At 41.9% G+C, this 19,736-nt stretch overlaps 1 protein-coding gene across 3 annotated transcripts; it reads right to left on the bottom strand.

Annotated features, from left to right (window-relative positions):
• Nucleotides 1–178: 178 nt before the first annotated feature.
• LOC108940388 (golgin subfamily A member 3) lies at nt 179–18,693 on the bottom strand. 3 transcript variants are annotated; one of them, XM_018762533.2, is made up of 24 exons: nt 18,448–18,693; nt 17,137–17,402; nt 15,094–15,363; nt 11,715–11,827; nt 10,688–11,370; nt 10,494–10,605; nt 9,876–10,182; nt 9,553–9,755; nt 9,265–9,402; nt 9,008–9,169; nt 8,525–8,893; nt 8,339–8,416; nt 7,987–8,250; nt 7,487–7,581; nt 7,170–7,386; nt 6,918–7,061; nt 6,633–6,830; nt 6,300–6,416; nt 5,014–5,153; nt 4,707–4,839; nt 4,507–4,629; nt 4,220–4,384; nt 3,177–3,343; nt 179–2,813 (listed from the first exon to the last, which is right to left on the bottom strand). In XM_018762533.2, exons 2-24 carry the CDS (start codon nt 17,300–17,302, stop codon nt 2,639–2,641), a joined length of 4,539 nt encoding a protein of 1,512 aa, XP_018618049.2. In that variant the 5' UTR covers nt 17,303–17,402; nt 18,448–18,693; the 3' UTR covers nt 179–2,638. The 3 variants fall into 3 exon arrangements, with proteins under 3 accessions (XP_018618049.2, XP_018618052.2, XP_018618053.2); XM_018762536.2 differs by having other exon boundaries at nt 3,177–3,340; XM_018762537.2 differs by having other exon boundaries at nt 15,220–15,363.
• Nucleotides 18,694–19,736: the final 1,043 nt, after the last annotated feature.

Here is a 19,736-nt window from a genome sequence, read left to right as displayed (position 1 = left end):
CTGAATTGCTCCAGTACAAAATGTACCCTCCTGAGTGAATCCCGTTTTCAATGGGTAAATAGCAGTAAGAGAAGAGTCAGAAAATTAATCGAGGAAGGTACTGAAACCGTTTTTAAATCACAGGGAAGCTACGACAGACATGACGACAAAATTATATAACCCAAAATAGTTTATTGCACAAGAATTTCATGTTTTGTTAACATGCACGCATTTAACTTGTACACTGACATCGAGTAGTTAAACAGTTAAAAGCAATTCACGCAATGTTAAAAAGAACACACAATTCAGGAATTTATGCATCTCAGAATTTTGCTCCGGATTAGCATATTACATTTAACAGCAGAATTGCATTATATTGTCGAAGGAGCAGCCTAAATAACCAGTTAAGCAAACTGTATAAACTGGCCTTACTTGTAGGAGTACACATAATTATTAACTTTGATTTCTATATTGAAATGTTAACATTAACAATGCACCTTAAATACCCCTCGGTACACTTCGAACAATTTAATATCGAGGAAGGGTTTAGGCGGGACAGAGCATACCTCAATAAAATGACTACCTTTTCGAATATAGCTTTTTTTTAAATGGAATTTAATCCAAGTGATATATGCACATGCACTCCTTAAAACATGGGCTAATGGAAGGAAACATTGCTAGAAACATTTAATGATAAAGCAGTGGCGGGAATTTGTCATCTTCATGGCGGAATGAGAATCAACTCGTCCCTCTGTGTGTTTGTCGAACACTACCAAAATGCAGTAGTTTCCTTAACTTTAAAAATGAGCAGAATGAACATTCCTCAAGCAGAAACACTTATGTACAGGCCTCGCCACTCCCAGTACAGCACATTACAAAGTGTACAGTTTCCAGTGAGAGGGTCTTGCTTTGGCAGAAGGGAGCAACAGCACAGGGAAAAATCATGTAGAACATTCCTTCATGTTACTGAAAACACATTCATTACTTGCCAGCATGTCAGTTTTATGACAAGTAACAAGTGACTGTGGCTGGGTCGCTTACGTTTACAGAAGGAAACTCTTGACTTGTTTCCTTTACATATGTATAAAATCTTGGGGGCATATGCTTGTTTTTTTCCCCACTGTAAGTTATAAAGCATAATGCTGTGGAGAAATGTTAATCGCCTTCAAAACCACTTAGTTGACCTTTTTATTTTCATGGAAGAATTCCATATTTGGAAGGCATGTATTTTATATGGCAACTGATACACTGTCTCCTATAAGTCAAACCCCAATCACAAATTTTCAACAGCAGTTATAATACATTAACAGAAAAATGTATATTAAGTTATCAATTTTACATTAATCAACAATACAAACACATACCTTTTACAATAGTTAAGGCTGTGTAAGACGTTTAATATACATTTTGAACATATTACCGTAGTAACAACTAAAATATAAATTCAAAACCTCTCAATCACAAAAGCAGTAACATTAACCTCTGAGATATTCATCTTACCAACTGAGTTATACCCTCTAACATTTAACGTGCAACATAAGCTGATATCTCTCTCAAATATTGTGTATATTTTTAGATGTAGTATGTAGCGTAGCCATTTGGGCCCTCAGACAGCCTGATTATGTAATATAACCTAAAGGTTACAGACACCTTACAAACATTTTTTTTTTTTCTAACCAAAAATGGTTCATTTTAAAATTGGAATTCCTGAAATAGAACAGGTCTTTCTGTAACCATTCACAATACTGCCTGAACATTTACTATCACAGGCCCTAACTTAATATCAAATAAACTGAGTAGATATTTAGCTGAGTATTAGCATGGCAAAATGCTTACGGTCCCTACTGTGGAAGTGGACAGTATAATATATGACAGTGATTAGTTTAAATGATAAAGCACATCTTAAACATGAGGCAGTATAACAGGTCAGGTGGGAACTTGTGTAAGCCATGCATGTGCACTCAGGAAATGCATCAGTGGTAGGAGTTTCTCACAGAAAGCCAAGGGGCACACAGACCTCTGAGAGTCTCAGAACAGCAGAGAATGGTGGAGAAGCAAGCCAAACCCACTGCATCCCCTACCACAGGCACAGTGGAAATGGAAGAACAGTTCAGCAACTCTGTGTGCAAAGTGGCACCTGTACCTCCTTCTCGGAGTCACTGCAGCAGCGACACTGTCTCACATCGAAATGTTAATGGTGGAAGCCTTAGCAGAAACTAAAAACAGAAACTTCAAAACTCCAATGTAACACACCAAGACCTGAGAAGGCTACATACAACAGGAAACATGAATGATAAACAATAAAGAACAAACTGCAAGTACACTTAAAAGCCTTTTTTGCAGGGCCCACTCCAAGTAAGACGAGAAAAACCTAATAAACAAATCCCCTCTGTAAGCCGTTATCATTTAGCCTTGATCTTTGATAAATAATAAATTAATAAAATTAACAATTCCCGAAAAGGATACCCAAATAAAGATTAAAACCAGTATAAAGAGTTGGTTCAATCCAAGAATTTTACGCATTGATCAGGTAAGCCAAATGTTGGCTGCAGTAATAAGTTATAGCTGGGCACAGAAAAAGGAGAGAATGTTAAAATAAAAAGGATACCTTGGTGGATAAAACTCCACCTTCTCAGTTTTTGTGCATCTCTCCTGTATGTTATAATGCCCTCTGCTGCTCACTCCCAGCATTCTCATCTGAGCAGGTGGGAAGGGCACTGTCATGGACCGCCAGTCTGATAAGCCCCTCTTCTGTGTTGCTCCACGAAGACATGGTCTGGTGCACAGTAACCGTGTGCTCTTCCATCTGTTTCTGAAGGCTGTCCATTTCCTGTCTAATGGACAAAATATATATATATATATATATTTTTTTGTTTAAACACTATCAACCAACTACCAAGCACATTATTTTTAGATCTCCATTTATGTGAAAGAACAAAGTTGGTAAGTTTCTATAATTACAGAACATTTTGTAAACTCTTGAATGTTTCCGATTCTATACCTTATATCTTTAGAGATAATGGGGGGGGGGGGGGGGGGGGGCTATCAATACCAAGATAAAACTGTCAAAATTTAGTAGACAGTTCTGCAGTGTACAAAATGAAACATCCCCTCAGGATGTTCAGACAATACAACAGTTCTAAGGACTGAAAGAAAGCAGCACAGAGGGCTCACAGTGAGCCAGTCCACTCTCTTACTTGAGCTGACGCAGGCAGTTGTGCAGGTTGTTGAGTGGCTCCTTGCTGATGGAAGCTGTGGGCTTGAGCAGCTCATCCAGCAGAGCGGCGGGTACTGGACAGTCAGGGATCTTCACCGGGGTCACTGGGCCTGAGGCATTCACGTCGCCCTTCAGCTCAGCTCGCTGCTGCCCGAAAGATTTTAAAAACTTTTCCAAACACTGCTGCTGTATGCTAATATCTTTACCAAAAATTGCCGAAAACACTTTCCTGACTTGTCCAGGTCAAGGTTTATCAGTTAAGTTTACATTTAAAATGTGTGATCTATATAGTACTGTTCCTACAAAATACTTAAAATTGAGCTTAAGCAGATGCTGATATTTTATGAACGCAATGTAATGAAGCAATTTCTTTGCTAACTAGAAGAATTGTGCTTAATTTTTTTTTGTTACAACTGTTTGCTTCTTGGTGGGTTCAGCCGGTGCCTGCTGTATGTTGGGTCCAGGGTTCAAGCCCTGCTTGGGGTGTCTTGCAACAGACTGGCGCCCCGTCCTGGGTGCGTCCCCTCCCCCTTCGGCCTTGCGCCGTGTTGCCAGGTAAGGCTCCGGCTCGTCGCGACCCCGCTCGGGACAAGCAGTTGTTTACAATGGATGGATGGAAATTTGCTTATCCATAAAATATTGATAACTGGAGTCACCTAGTGCCTTATCGCTAGTATCAGTAATACTGTAGCTGATTATATTTTATATGAAAAGGAGGAAAAATGTCCCACTGAATGAGGAACATTATGGATAGCAGAGATAACTGTGTGCTCCGTTATTGTAAATATGACAGCAGGGATGACGTTTTAAAAAGCTTATGAATACTGTCTGTTAGCCTTGGAGCCTGTTTTTGTGTCTTTTTTGTTCTACAATTTTGTTGTTTGGAATTTGATATAACTATTATGCAATATTTGTTTTGGATATTTGTACTTTTTACAATGACTAAGATAGCTTTATATGCATTGTGTAATTTCATTAATGCTTAATTAAACTGTTATTAAACATGACATTAACCATGCCAACCTTCCTCAGACGGCTCTGCTTGAAGTCCACTTTGAGTTGCTGGTTCTGCTGTAGCAACGTCCTCATGCTGTTGCGCAGCTCCCCCACCTTGGCCTGCAGCATGAATTTATCCTTCCTGGTGCTGCTCAACTCCTCTTGCACCACCTCGAGCTCTGCCTTGATCCCCTGGAGATGCATCAGGGACGTTGCACCTGTCCATTCTAGTTCCTCCAACATCACCAGCCTCAACTAGTCACTGAGCACTAATAATACCTTGCAAAACCTACACATAGAGAAGTTCCACTCACCTGCAGTGCTGCCTGAAGGTTCTCCATCTCCTTCCTGTTGCACTGTTCTGAAAGCTCCTGCTGCTGTTGCTGAGCCTCAATTTCACGCTGCTTCTGCTCCAATTCCCACTTCAGGTCCTCCACCTGTAACACAAACTGCCTGTCAGAACAAGCCAGCCCCTAACAACCAATCACGACTACCCGCCTAAAGACTTTCATACCTCTTGGTTGGTGATGGGCTGCTTATTGAGCTGCTCGTCCAGCTGCTTCTGTAGAACCTGCAGCTGAAGGTGAGCCTCAGCCAGCTCCTCCTGGAAGTGGGACACCTCTTGAGAGTGCTTCTCATCCTGGCTCCTAGGAAAAAGAAGGGTACTCATATTCGCACAGATCAGCAACAGCCTTCACCCATGTAGGAACACATGCTCAGAACGTAGGGTCTGAAGGACAACAAAGCAGTTTTAAATGTACGTCAAACAAGTTTCTGCAAACTGTAGCATGCTGGTTAAGGTAGTCAGGCTAAACACTCACTGTAGTTTGCTGGCCTCATTCTGAAGGGCTTTAACCAGTTCCTCTTTGGCCTGCAGGTCCTTCTTGATCTCAGCCAGCTCCAACACTGCCGCCCTGTAGTGTCGGCGATTGTGAGCTACCTCTGCTTTGGCCGCAGCCACCTGCAGCAAACATGGAGCAAACACAGCCCCAATCAGCAAGTTTTGTATCATGTGCAAAAAGAAATTGCAATAACTAGGTGTTCAACCACGTAAAGTGATTATATAAAAATATATTGTTTGGATTGAACTGTACTTTATTTCCAGAACACAGGCTTCTCTTGCATAATGAGCACAATTAGTTACTGAACATCTGCCCTTAACACAAATTCTTCTAAAAGAACCTTAATTACCATTAATTTAAATAAAAAGACAAAACTTTAAATAGACAGCTCTGGTTTCTTCCCACAGTTCAAAGACATGAGTTTCAGCTGAAATGGTGATTCTAAACTGCCCATAATGTGCATACACCAGTGAATGAGTGTGTGAGATTGCCTTGTGATGAACAGGTGTCCTACCCAGGGTGGACCCTTACCTGCCTACTGCCCTGTGTGCCCAGGATAGACTCCAGACCATTATGGCCAATGTCAACAAGTGGTTAACAGAGAGTGAGCGAGTGCTTATCAAATGGAGGGTCCCTGCAATGATTATTACTAGAACACTAACATGGCAATTCTCATAATGTAATTAGTTTTCACTCAAATGCCTTAACCCCTCCTTGCTGAGCTATTTGTAATGTATCTAACAATAAATGAACAGTAAATCAAATCAGACATAGCCATTTGTAATGATATTGCCTTTCAGGAGAATTCTGTGCACTTCATTAATTCAAGTTTTACACTGATTAGTGTTCCTTTGCCTTTTCAACTTTGAGCAGTTTTCTAAAAACTTTTTTATTTTAGATGTCATAGATAAGAAGTCACAAGAAGTCAAGAGGTGCTTGTAAGCTGACATCTACAAGACAACTGAGGTGCTCTGGAGAAGCTACATTGGGGGTTGCACACTTTGTGTGGTGCAGTGTCACCAAGGCTTGTATTTTGAATTGAAATTTCTGTTCTTGTAAGATGTTAACAGTTGTTACACAAATTTTAGGGTACAAATTACATGTGCTCGTAAGTGTAAACTTCATTTTTTAAATAAAAAAGAGGAGGGTTTCTTATTTCTTAAAAAGCCTGTACATAAAATCTGTTAAATTATCATAAAACAGAATGTGTACTTTGAAGACTTTGCTGAAAATGAGTAATGGAAAAATGGATGAGTATCTCTTACCTGATCTTTCAGATCTTTAACTTTGGCCTTCTCTTTCTCCAAAGCCTCCTGTAGCTTTGAAACCAGTTGTTTCATCTGCTGATCTTCCTCTTCCTTACGTTTCAAAACAGCTTGAACCTATAGTGCAAATTAACTTCTGTTAAGGATTTCCAACTTCAGTTTTGTTTAAAAAGCCATGAAACAGTATATACTATATTTGACCTAATTTACAAAAAGAGCACTACAAAGGGATTACTGAAAGCACAGATCATTCTGAAGTTAATGCAAACAGTCTTTTGGGGTGAATACTCTTTTTGAAAAAACACTTGAAAAGACAAAAGTAAGATGTTACACCTGCAAATTGAGTTGGACCAGGTCTGCTTCCCTTTTGGCCAAAGCCGTTTCCAAGATGTTGGCATGCTCACGCAATGCATTGTGGGACTGCCCCAATCCTGTCAACTTCCCTTTCTCGTGCTCCAGCTCCAGTGCAAGCTTCTTGTTGATCTCTTCCAGCCGGCGGATTCTCTTCTTAAAGCATCGTGACTCCTGAAGCTGAGAGCACAGGGACGGAGACTTTGCATGCTTTCCCCCCCCAACTTAGTGTTCACGTAACAGATGTCTGAACAGGGTGGTTCTCACCTCATCTTCCAGCTCCAGTATCTTCTCCTGGTACTCCTCCAATTCCGTACTAGTCAGCGAGATGACCTCCTGTAGTTCCTTCTCCAAAGCAGCCTTGCTCTGAGTGACTGTCTGAAGTTCAGTCTGCAGAGATTCAATTCTGGCCTGGCATGAGGAAGGAATAAAGCCCTTGTATCACATCAGGTCACCATCTATGATGTCAGGGTAGAAGAGTAAAGATGATCAGTGCTACAGTATGGGTAGCATGCTTACTTGCAAGGCCTGGTTGTTCCCTCCATCTGTGACTTGTGCCTTGAGTTTGCTCAGTTCTGCTTCAGCAGTCTCCTTGTCCGTAAGGGCTTCTTGCAACCTGCGGCTCAGGATGCCAACAGCAGTCTCGTAGGCCTTGTGCTTGGCCTTCATCTCCTTTTGTGCGCTTGTCAAATCAGTTCCCAGCCGTTTCATTCTCACCTTTTGCTCCGAAAAGGCCCTGATCCCAGAGAATACGGAGAATAAAACCGAAGAGGATATATCCAAAAACAGACCTTGTGTTTGAAAACAGAAATGACCATGAAACACTTTGAACTCACTTTTTGGCATCTTGCTGCATTTGCTCCAGCTGCTTTCTGAGCCCCTCATTCTCCTCAGTTACAGCTGCTAACTGGCTCTGCTCAAGCTGCACTGACTGTCAAAGACATTGGGGAACCACTTTAAAAAAAAAAAAACAATTCAAAGCACAAACTACTGAGCTATGAAAATGCCTGTAACAGTCCCATACTGACAAATACTGAAGTGCCAAAGTTCAAACAGTTAATTTTAATAACTGACTAATGCTAATTGTGTCAATTTTAATAAATTACTTTCTTGAATTACTTCTTTTACAGAGGGTTGACTAAAAACAGAATTACAATAAAACATCCAGTACAACTTCTTACTATTCAGTGTACCAGTATAACCATTTTGATATACATTTATTCATTTTTAATGTACACCGGACAGCAAGTAAATGCATATTATATTTTGCTTGAACTTTGAAATCTTAAAAGAAATTGTTATAAGGGTTGTCTGGTATCTTGAAAAAGCTATGGACCTGGATTTGGGTCTCTAGCTGGTCTCTCTCACTCTGGATGGCGTGCAAGTGCTCTTCCAGGCTGCACATCTGCTCCTGGAGCCGGACAACCTCCTTTTGCAGCCGATCTTGCTCAAGCTCTGCCGCCTTCTTCTCCCCCTGCGCATTCAGTAGCTCCTGCCTCAGCTCCTTCGCCTCCGATAGCAGGCGCTTTTTGGTTGCTTTCAGTTCGCTGATCAGCTGATCTTTGGAGCTGGCATCTCGCCGATAGGCTTCCACCATCACCTGTTGGAAAAGAAAGATAAGTAATTGAGTCTCTTATTTGAAGTTTTTAACCTGTCAACCAACAAAAATCACCAGAAGGAAGAAACACCTTTTGTTGCATGTACTGCTCTTTCAGCTTCTGAGCTTGTTTCTTCAGGGTGCTGTTTTCCTTTTGCATTGTCTCAATCTTAAAGAAAAAAAAGACAAGCAACTGTTGGCTTCTACCTTCCTGTGTACAAAACTCATGTCTTCAGGGCAAGTGTGGCAGAACTCAAGGAGGAAAAATGAATCCTACCTGGGAAACTTTGACCTGGACTTCCTGACGGATTTGGTTCAGGACATCACCTGCCACCAACACACCTTCCCCTAGCCGCTGCGCCCCTTCATCCAGCTCGCCCTTGTCAGCCCGGGCAGCTTGCAGAGCCACCTCCAGCACAATCTTCTCATTCTGCAAGTATTGAATTGTGTCTTCCTTGGCTGATGCATCCGTTTGCACCTCGGCAAGCTGGGCTTCCAGCTCCAGGTAGCGAACTTCCAGCTGGTTGAGGGATTGTTCTTTGGTCTGGAGGTTCTCCTGGGCACTTGTCAGCTGTCTCATCAGGTCCAGATGTTCCTGCTGCAGGGCCTCCAACTGAAGGTCCTTCTGGGAAAGCGTCAACCTCACCTGCACAAATACAATGTGAAAAGTTAAAGCAACCAAAAGGTGACTCTCTCACCATCTAACAGTTTTAAACAAATTACTCTCCGACCCTCAGCTCTAGCTGAGAAATTATCCTACCTGCTCTAGTTCCCTCTCTAAGGAGCTGGCTGAGTTGGCCAGCTTCTGCAGCCGTTCTCGTTCCTCCTCGAATTCTTCCAGCTTGTGCTGCAGGTCATCTTCCACCATGGACTTAGCATCCCGTATCTGTCTGAAGGCTGCCTCTTGGTCAAGCATGTCAGCCTGACATCAAAGCAGAGGAAAAAGTTAGTAAAAACTCAGGAAATCCTTGGAAACGCTCAAACCTCATGGCAAAGCCCTGACGTCAAAGCCCTGACCTCAATGCTCTGCAGTTGCGCGGCAATGCGTTCCTTCTCCTTAATGGATCTCTGCTGTGTCTCAGTGAGCTGGTGGGACAAGGTCACATTCTCCAGCTTCAAGTGTTCCAGGACACCCACCTGTGTCATCTTACCAGCCTGAGGGGGAAAAAAAAACCAATAACCCATCCACTTAAAATATTTAACAAAGACAGAACAATCAAGGAATACAATTAACCTCCGAATACAACATTTATTTATTTATTTATTCAATCAGTCCCAGGGAAATGGCAGCAAAGTTGTTTCAACCTGCATGTTAGCCATCTCGCTCTGCAGTCGAACCCGAGCCTCCTGCGCCAGCGTTAGCTGCTGTTGGTACCATTGGCGGAGCTGCTGGAGGGAAGCAATTTCAGCTTGAGAGGTCTTGAGTCGAGCCTGGAGGTTGCTCCTCTCCAGCTGCACTTGCTGGAGCTGGGCCTGCATGGTACCCATCTGCTGTCTCAGCTCCTGAACTGTAGAGAACAGAAACAAAGTTGTGATTGAGACGCAAAAGGCTGTCCAAGCGCCACTGAAACATCAACAAAAAATAAGCTAAAAATGTGCAGCATGTACTTGGTATGAAGGTCACTCACCTGACCTGTCCCTGGATGCAACTGTCTGCTGCATCTCTTCCACCTTTCCCATGAGCCTCTGGTACTGTTCCTCAGCAACCTGCAGGTCAGTGCCCAGTGATGCCAGGCTGGCATTCTTGCTTTCCAGGTTGCTCTGGAGCTCCACCATGGCCTTTTCTAGCTGGGAGCAACTCTGGCGCAGCGTGCCCACCTCTGCAGTGAGGGAGCTCTGCTTCTCCTGGCTAGCTCGTGCCAGTTCTGCCTGGTCCTCGAGCCGGGCACTCACTGCAGCCAGCTGGGCCTGGAGTTCTGTCTTTTCCTTCAGGGCCTACAAGAGAGAGAAAATGAAAAGAGAATTCAGAGGGAAGAATCAGTGTGGGGACAGTGGATAACATATAGTGCTTAGACCTGCTGACTTTGGACCCAAAGGTCACAGGTTCAAATCTCACCTCTAGCTGTAGTACCTGTAAGCAAGGTACTTACCCTAAATTGCGCCAGTAATATTACCCAGCAGTATAAACGGGTAAATAATTGTTGGTAGATTAACATTGTAAGTCGCTTTGGAGAAAAGTGTCAGCTAAAGGAAGAAATGTAAATAGCTTTTGCTTGCTGGTGTGTTTCAGATAAGACATTAGTGACCTGATTCGCCTCCAGTGACAGGGACTCCAGCTGGCCTTCCAGCCTCATCTTCTCTTTCAGCACCTGGAGCATTTCGTCATGACTCCCCATTACAGAACTTCCCATCGACACACTTTAGCAAAGAAAAAGAAAACACTAAAAATGCTGAATGTGGTTTACACGACACTGTATGTGTTCAGATGCACTTGACAGACCTGCTGGAAAAGCTGTCCCTCCGGCTGCGTGGCTCCCCGCTACCCTCCTGCTCCAGTAGGCGTTGTTCATTTGTGGCTGCTTGCAGCACTTCCTGCAGGGATGGGTACTGGCCGACGGCCTCAGGGGCAACCTCCCGGCCATCCACAGTGTAGGGTGCCTTCTGTCTGGCTAACATTGCTAGTGCCTTTGTGCTGTATGACCCTGTTGCTGAGGCACTGCTGTAGGATGAGCTATCACTGTCATTCCCATCCAGCCTTGTACCCCACTCACTGCCATCTACCTCAGAAGCTGCATCTCCTGTCTGTCGGGCATTTCCTGGCAACTCCTCTGACTCAGAGACAGCGATGCTGACCTCTGATACAGTGGTTGATGCACTTCTGTTAGACTGCAGTGACCCTGAGGAGGTGTCTGTCACCGATGCCCTGCCTCCTGAACTTGCTGCCTCAGGGGTTCTGTAATCTGCCAGGGAATGGATCTTTCCACCATGGGACTTTGATTTCCTCTCCCTGGAGCTGGGAATACCTAGGCTTCCAAGTTTAGGCCCCCTGGGAACGTTTGTCCGCAGGAAGGAGTACTCCTTTGTCATGGAGACAGCACTGGCTCGAGGGAGTGCTTCAGGATGTAGCATCAGCTCTGGGTCCAGGGTGCTAAAGGGCCGGTTTTTGGGTGTGGAGTGATTTGACTGGAAAGCAATGATGGTCATTTTTTTTTATTATTTATTTGCACAAAAGCAGAATACACAGCAACAAAATATGCAAAGAGAATGTGCCAGGAAGGTCAAAAAACCAACAGGCTTGCAGTAGCACCTGCCCAGAAAACTAAAGAAGGGTAAGACTCTGATGACGGAAACGACTGTGAAATTTACATCAGCAAGTGGAAGGTTGTCCCATACATGGGGACCTTGGAATTGGAATCAGAATTGACCAATCGTACCTCACTATGTCGTATAAAGAGTAGCCAGACTGAACTATAATGCTGCCAGGGATCAGCAGCACATGACCCACCACTTTACGGAGGGACACTTACCCTCTCCTGGTGCCGCTTCACCCTGTACTGTTTGAGCTGCTCTTCCAGGCGGCGGCGAGCAGCCAAACGGATCTGCTCCTCATTCTCCAGTTCCAAGGATGGCTCCAGGGATGCTAAGTGAAAAACAGGATTAAAACACCCCAAGCGCATAACAGGCCCACACTGCAACCAATGTTAACAGAGGGTTTGGACATTGTCAGGCAAGCTGTTGTTCTCATACTCTGATCAAAAATAGTTTGTGTTTTCATGACTTATTATTCATGTGGTGAAAATCAAAACCAGAATATCCTTAACTTGATTACAAAAGAAAATAACATTCTCAAACTGCCTGCCAAATCATTTTTTTGAGAAAGTGAATAAAGCACAGCTTGCATGACAACCCAGAGATGTGGTGAAGTTTAGCTGCTCTCAACTGGCTGCATGCATCCCAGTGCTGGAGAGACACAGTAAGATCCACAAATAAACCCTCAGCTGTGGGTTTAACAGTCAACACCAAACCCCATCAATTAAATTACCATGCATAAAACTCAAAATATGCAAATGTATTACAAGCTTGGCTTTGTTAGTGCAATCTGAACATGCCATGGATACCTTGTTACTGGCCAAACATTAAATACTGCCATAATTTACTGAATAAGACTGCACATGCACATTCTAAAGCCATGACCATAACTAAGAAGTTGACCATGACTCAACATGGGTATAATTCAAACTAAAAAAAAAAAAAAAAAAAAAGCATGTGTTGTTCTAAAGCAAGATGAGAATTTCTGACATTTAAATCCTTCAAAATGTGCAGTACTCCGCTTCCGAAAAAAATGTTTACTTTCAATTGTGTCTCTTGTAAAATCCAGTCAGAAAATCCGCCAGTTTTGGAAAAGGAAAAAAAAGGAAGAAAAAAAAAAAAAAGCAACAGAAGCAACACTCAGCACAGACCTTTGGATGCATGTAGCAGCTGACTGATGAACGAACTTGTCCACCTAATATGATTTCAAAAGGTTTCTTGTTTTGAAAGCCTATTAAACTTAAAACCAACAACAAGCAGCTTTCAAAACCCCTCATTAAGGGATCAGGAATAGCGATATTTTCTGTACCTGAAAAACTACATAATGTAGCAAAATTGGTGTCTTCATGCAAACAACCTGCTACAAGGGGGAGGTAAAAAATGACCCAGCTAGTTAATCAGATTATGCCTACCAAAACATGTTTCTTTTTTGCTATAAAATAGGCAACTTATGCTTAAAAATAAGATCTCTAAGTGTTAAATTGCATCAATACTGTTTTCTGTTGAATTACATATTTCAAATAATAAAGAATTCTGCTTTATGCTTGGAAATTACTTAGCCTAAAGCATCAAGTAGCTTAGTGGTTAGAACTGATGTCTTGCACTTGAAGGTCACAGGTCCAAATCTCACCACCAGATGCAGAACCTGTGTGCCTAAAGTACTCCAGTTAAATTACCAAGCTATATAAATGAAAATACTTGTAAGTAGCTTAACATAAATCACTCTGGAGAAGTGTCCACTAAATGAATAAAATGTAAATGTAATGTAAAAAAATCCAGGTTGTAATGCAACCTCCTGCTGTAGTACCTTTGACCAAGGTACTTACCCTGAACTGATCTAGTAAAAATTACCCTGCTATATAAATAATAAATCAGTAGATTAACACTAAGCAGCTTTGGAGAAACATCTGCTAAATATGGAAAAATAATGTTACAGAAAGAAACTGCACAACTGTGGACAGCTCTTGACACATGACAATCAGTGGTACTGTAAGCCATGCCTGCACTCCTGTAATGGTGTACAAGAAAAGCTATCGTATCTTTATCGTGTAGTATCTAGATCGTGTTTCACCAAAAAGGTAGAGGTGACATCATAGGCAAGTAGATTAGATCAGGAAATACCACAATCACAATAGTGCTGGGCAAGTTCCTAGCTTGTTTATGCCAGGGCATGTTATAAGTCAAATAACTCTTGGTACAACAGAAAAGTAACTTTTAAGCACAGTGGGACGATATACCCACTAAGACAATTTATCATTAAAAACGACAAATTAACTCAAATTCCCAACCTTGTATAAACTGCTGAAACTTATCACAATGTTATCGTGGTGACTTGGGTTGGATATGAAATGAACCCAAATTTCTCCCATGCCTGACTATATGTTACTGAAAGTGGAATAATCTCTTCAAATACCATTGGCTTTACTACCTTTTCCTCCTGAAAAGGTGCAACAGGAACTACCATAAAATCCCTATCTAATGCCCCCGGGGGCGTTACATTTTCCAAAAGGGGGGCGTTTATTAGAGGTCATATGGTAGTGAAATCGATCATTTCTCTCCCTAAAACGTTCACGCAAATGCCACAAGTACATCGGGTATTACCCCCTAGCATCCTGAGTGAAAATGTGCTTGAGAATGTTGCCGGGGGTAGTACTGGCCTTGATGGGTGTGAAATTTCGGACTCTGAATCTGACCACTCGCACGTGACAGACGTTGGGGAGGCATCGGATTACGATAGTCCCAGACATTAATAAACCAGTGGATTATCTTTGTTGTTTGCAGTGTGTAGATGTGTTAATACAGTTTAACAGCTGTCAATGCCAGTGTTTTTCACGGAAGTTTGACATGTTCACATAGTTATTAATGTGTTTGTGGATTGTTTCATGACTACGGAAGAGAATGGGATTTAAACCTTGGTACTGGTAATTTTTTTGTTCATTCTTTTCTGATTACTCGGAAAAAATATACTGGGCATTTTCAAAAATGGGTGGGGGCGTTAATTAGGGATTTTACGGTAATCTCACATTTCTTGAATGCAAAACAAACCAATTCAGCAGATTAGCTTGTGTGAAAATACAAAATTCCAAAAAGTGCTTACATGCTTGCAGATACAGAAAATACAACATTTCAATTTGTTATACAGCTGAAACATTAAGCTTTCACTGACTGCAGAGTAGTGGCTGGATTTATGAAGAAAGCAAGTGAGGAACCAACTATTCTGGAATGAAATTAAAACCCATATTTGAAAAATTAATAACCATTAATAGTATTGAACCTAAAGATGTATGAAATATTAGCACAGCTATACTCGATAGCATTAAATCACTGACAAACAAGCCTTTTTAAATAAAATGCCCTTACACAAATTAAATAGGCCTTGTCCCAGACCACAGAACAGAACAGTGCAGAAAGGAAATAGGTTCACACCAGCAAAGCAGATACCCACTGAGCTTCTCTTTTAGTAGTGTGTAAGCACAAGCAGGGGTATTAAGGAGGGGAGGGTTACATCAGCTGCCAAACGTACCGAATGAAAAAAACGAAAGGGGCGTGTGGGTTCAAATACAGGGGGAGAGGAGCAATCACTGCATGTATGCTTACACAATTCAGTCTCCTGCATAGGTATACTCAGTCTGAGTGACTGCAGTGCATCACCCTTGTGAACAGTGCCCTGGGCATTAGAGCCCTGAGACTCCCTCTCTAGGCTGCGACAGAAAGCGGCCACACCTGTGGGCAGCTCTTTGGTCTGGGGGCTGGGAGTGGGGCCTGTGTCCCCGGGGGGCAGGGGGCCATTCAGGCAGCTGTCCATGTCAGCTGCCGGAGCCGCCACAGCCACTCCATCTCCATTTGGCACAGCCTCTTGGACGGGACCTGGGAAGAGGCAAGTCAACAACAGAAGAACCAGTAAGTGAAGGTAAAGTGGCAGCTATCAGATGTACACTGTTAGGTTCATGCTCAAATTAAATTATTAGGCCTTCTCTATATTAGGGCAGAAATACAAGTCAAATAATACCCATCTAAAAAAGTAAATCAATGTTTTCTTTGTGCATAAAAGATGGTGCTTTGTGAATTGGGCATCATCATAGCTACAATTCCCTTTTACAATAGTACCAAAGACTCGTGTGAAACAGGATTTAAAACCAAGTACGAATAGGTGGATCCCCTATAAATATCACAGTAATACTTTTGTTTTAAAACATTGACAAAGACAATACAGATATACAATCATGGGTGTTTTGAGATCAGAAAGAAAAATATTGATTTATCAAGCACATAATTTTCCAACACAAGTCATGATGGTATCAAAATTAAATTTTTACATAAAACCCAGCTCTCTGTCCAAGGGGCACATTATAGTGTCTTTCAGAATTGTCTGGTGATGAACAAACTGAACTTAACACCTGAATATGGTCCCTCTATATTCACATAGGAATTCAGAAAATTTAAAAATAACACAGGACCCTACTGAGTACGTTCTTATGACAATGCCTTGCTTGTGAACCAGGTCAAACAGCCTATTCAGCCAAGCCAAGTAAAAGCATGGCTTTTATACGTAGAACTGGAGAGCAGTTGACAACAGAAGGAAAAGTGACATCGAAGGATCCTCCAACAGGACTAAGGAACTGGGAGAGTGCACTACGCAACAAGGTACAATTTTCTATCATATACAATAAAATATCATTGCAGAAAGAATATGACAGCTGAGTGCTGCCAATCTGGCACCCAAATGGCCAGTCAGTACACAGAGGATAAACGGTACACAGAACCTGCACTTAAGGCACTGCATACAAAGCGGAGTTAAATGGCCCGCTTGGAATGACTCAGGCTGCAATGAGGCATTATCTCAGAATTTCCACTTACTCCAGAGCAGCTCAACAAAGCAATGCTGCACTGAAACACACTTTTAGTTCTGCCTTTAGAGTCAGTCCATCTAAATCTACAGTTTCACTCTATACGTTAAGGGAAAAATAACATATTGGTACATCTACAGTACATATGAAAGAAATTACACATCACACTGAATGTATTCAATTTTGCTGTTACTGAAAAACAAAGATGTCAATTAGAAAACGCCCTTCACTTTGCAGTTTGACAGTGGAGTGGCATGATTCTTTTGTCCTCCACGCTGAAAGCTTTGCGTGGTATCTCATCTTTGCTAAATGCAAAATGTCTGATTGGAATACTAAGCTATGGTTACAGCGCTTCCATTGTTAGCAAATGACTTCATGTCAACTGCCAACGACAGTTTGCAAAGCCTTTAGATGCACTGACTCCTATTTTAAATGACAAAAAAAAGCCATTAACAGGGAACATAAACCCCTGCAACAACTATGTTTTATGTTGCACCATGGTCCTGGAGGAACGTTGTTTCATTTCACTGTGTACTGTACCAGGTGTATATGGTTGAAATTAGAATAAAGCCTCCCTTGACTTGATTCTAGAGCAACACTAAGTTTATAACACAGACTCAATATTCACACCATTACCACTTCAGCCTAAAAGTAAAACAGAAATGACAAGTTGCAGTGAGCCACCAAATTCTGTAATGTATTGATAACTCTTGCATGTTGCTCACCACTTGATTATGAACCCTATACTGAATCGTACAATCATTAAAATATTCATTTCTAGAGTAACACTCACCATTAGCTAAATCCCCCATGGAAGCCAGTTTTCCCACCAACTCCTGTTTCGGCAAGCACGTGCCATCACTGGCCGTTTGCACGGTACTCTTTTTGGTGTGCGCGGGCATGTTTTGCTGTTCACCATCGATTTCCATTGTTGCAAGTACTGCTCGGCCGTTTTCCATTTGATAAGAAAGGCCAGTTTCAAGTCACACACACGGTGATGAGCTGTCCATGGAAAGGTATTGGTTTCCTCACACCATTTACCTCTCTGCTTGAGCAAGTCTGGAAGACAGGATGTTTAAAACGTTAAGGCAATCCTACATTTCCAAGACAGTCTTCCCTGGGAAACAAAACAAAATACTCTGAAATCTTTAAAAGCGCATGACACAGAATATACATACAGACCTGTGTCTGATAGCTAGTAGTAAACAACATGTACATGTCTATGCTACCACAATCTACTTGTCAAGAAACACATACTAAAGGCTACACTTGAAATAGGATTTTACACATTGGTTGAAATTCACAATATCTGCAGCGTATTTGAGTGAACACAACAGATGTCACCTTCATGATGCCCTCTGTATTCTGCAGAAGAATGTACACACACATCAAATTTATCTGGCTCTAGCAGCAGTCCAATTTATCAAATCAAACAGGTTTATTAAAGGAAAGCACACTTTTTTTTGTGAAGACAAAGAGAAACACACTTCTCTGCCAGTTTCTCTGGGCTACTGTGACTGTCCAGCCCAAGCATAATAAACCCACTAGCACTGTTGCTTGGACACAGAAGCATCCTTACTGGCGTAAATTAAGGATTTATTACATTTTTTGTGAAGATGGGCAGCAGATAGTTGTTGTTGACTGAATCCCACTCTGTAGTAACCTTCATCAAGAGGCACTTACTGAAATACAGCAAAAACACCCCTGCTGGTGAAAAACACATATGTAAATCACTCACTCACTGTGTGTGTCACTGTAAGTCACTAGGGGCGTTAGCTGCATAACACAGAGAGACAGCCTCACACACTGAAAAGAGGGACTCGTCCAATAATACAAATAAAACGAACCCATTCATGACCCTTTGCGCAGCTAGGGTGGCTCACTTACTGAGTACGTACCTGCTGCTCCTTCCGAGAGACAGCAGCTCCCGCCCGGCTAACACACTTAGCCACCGAGGTTCGCTCGTAATTTCAACCCGACACAAAAACACGCTCCGCCCTCTTTAGTCAGTTTTATACGTTAGTTTGCTTCGTGTACAGAAAACAACCACACAACTAGCATAACGGCACCGAAATGTAGGATAATTGCAGAAAGAGCAACCAACCTCCCGAACGCCTCTCTCCCTTTTTCCTCTACGTGGCTATTTGGGTTCCGCGGGATCCGCCTTCCGGGGGGAAACCATGAACTGGGACAACGGGACCGCGCGCGCTCTAACCAAACTGGGGCACGCGACACCGATACACAGCGCCACGAAACCCTCCCCGGCTGTGAAACGGCGCGTTACTAAAGCACATTTAATAAACGCAACCGACCTTGCGAATTCAGCTATAATTTTATCATTTTTGCTACGTGGCTCCTGAGGTCCTTCTGTCTTATCATTCCGGAGTGCAACAAGGAACTGAAATACAATCTTTCCGAATAGGACGTTCAACAAGAGCAACGCATTTTAACGACGAAGAGGCGTGTGATCATTACACGTTTAATATTTATAGCTTGAATAACTATCTGTGTATACATAGAGTCTTAATGAAAATACGCCCACCTATAATAATTAATGAACGAATCCTTTCCCACGAAGGGGTATAACTATAAGACCAGGACTTAATTGTCCGTGTTGAATCACAAAAGTTATTACTTAATATTAACTTTTCCAAAGGGAGAATGATGTAATTTACATTAGTGAAACTGAACGTGTCTAAAATGTGCTGGCTACCTAGCCGATGTATTTTGAACCTTTCCACTCGCCATACTACTTCACTTGGTCCTGTTGTTTGAGGACGTTCCGAATTTGTTCCCGAACCTCAGCAAACCTGACTATACAGTACATAACTTAAACACAATAATAATTTATGTGCAATATATATTGACTAACACTGGTGTAATTGGCGATAACAGGTCAAAATTCACATATAGATCAGCATAGTTCATAGATAACGGTGTTAAAAACTGAAATATCTTTAGCCAAAATTATTACTATTATTATTATTATTATTAGTAGTAGTAGTAGTAGTAGTAGTGGTAGTAATCGCCGTCGTACGAGGATACTTATAATGTCAGTAAGATTATGGCCGGCAGGTGGCGCTAGGTGTCTTTCACCCCATTATTATTGCAGCGTTTAGTTTTGACATACATTTTTTGTACTTTATTTTTACTTCATTTTTTAATTATACTTTTAATCGCGTGAAAGTAAAACAATTTCTATTTCCTCTAAAAATGTGAACTCTAAAATTGTATGTACTGTATGTATATTCTGCGTGTTTTCACAAGCATATGCTCAGGCAAGATTTAATAAACTTAGTACTGTGCAAAAGTTTTAGGCACTTGGGGAAAAAGCTATAAAGTGAGAATGCTTCCAAAATAATGTTCTTAATTAATAAACTTCCTACAAAGCTT

This window comes from Scleropages formosus, chromosome 12 (genome assembly GCF_900964775.1).
Source record: "Scleropages formosus chromosome 12, fSclFor1.1, whole genome shotgun sequence".
In the NCBI taxonomy this organism is placed as follows: Eukaryota; Metazoa; Chordata; class Actinopteri; order Osteoglossiformes; family Osteoglossidae; genus Scleropages; species Scleropages formosus.
This window is presented reverse-complemented; position numbering and strand designations above follow the sequence as displayed.

Excerpts from the sequence above, each read along its gene's own strand:
- LOC108940388 (XM_018762533.2), bottom strand. The coding sequence starts at position 17,302 with ATGGAAAACGGCCGAGCAGTACTTGCAACAATGGAAATCGATGGTGAA. Across the intron at positions 10,606-10,687 it reads AGGGACAGCTTTTCCAGCAG|TGTGTCGATGGGAAGTTCTG; the intron begins GTCTGTCAAGTG and ends TCTTTGCTAAAG. Across the intron at positions 6,417-6,632 it reads TGGTCCAACTCAATTTGCAG|GTTCAAGCTGTTTTGAAACG; the intron begins GTGTAACATCTT and ends TTTGCACTATAG.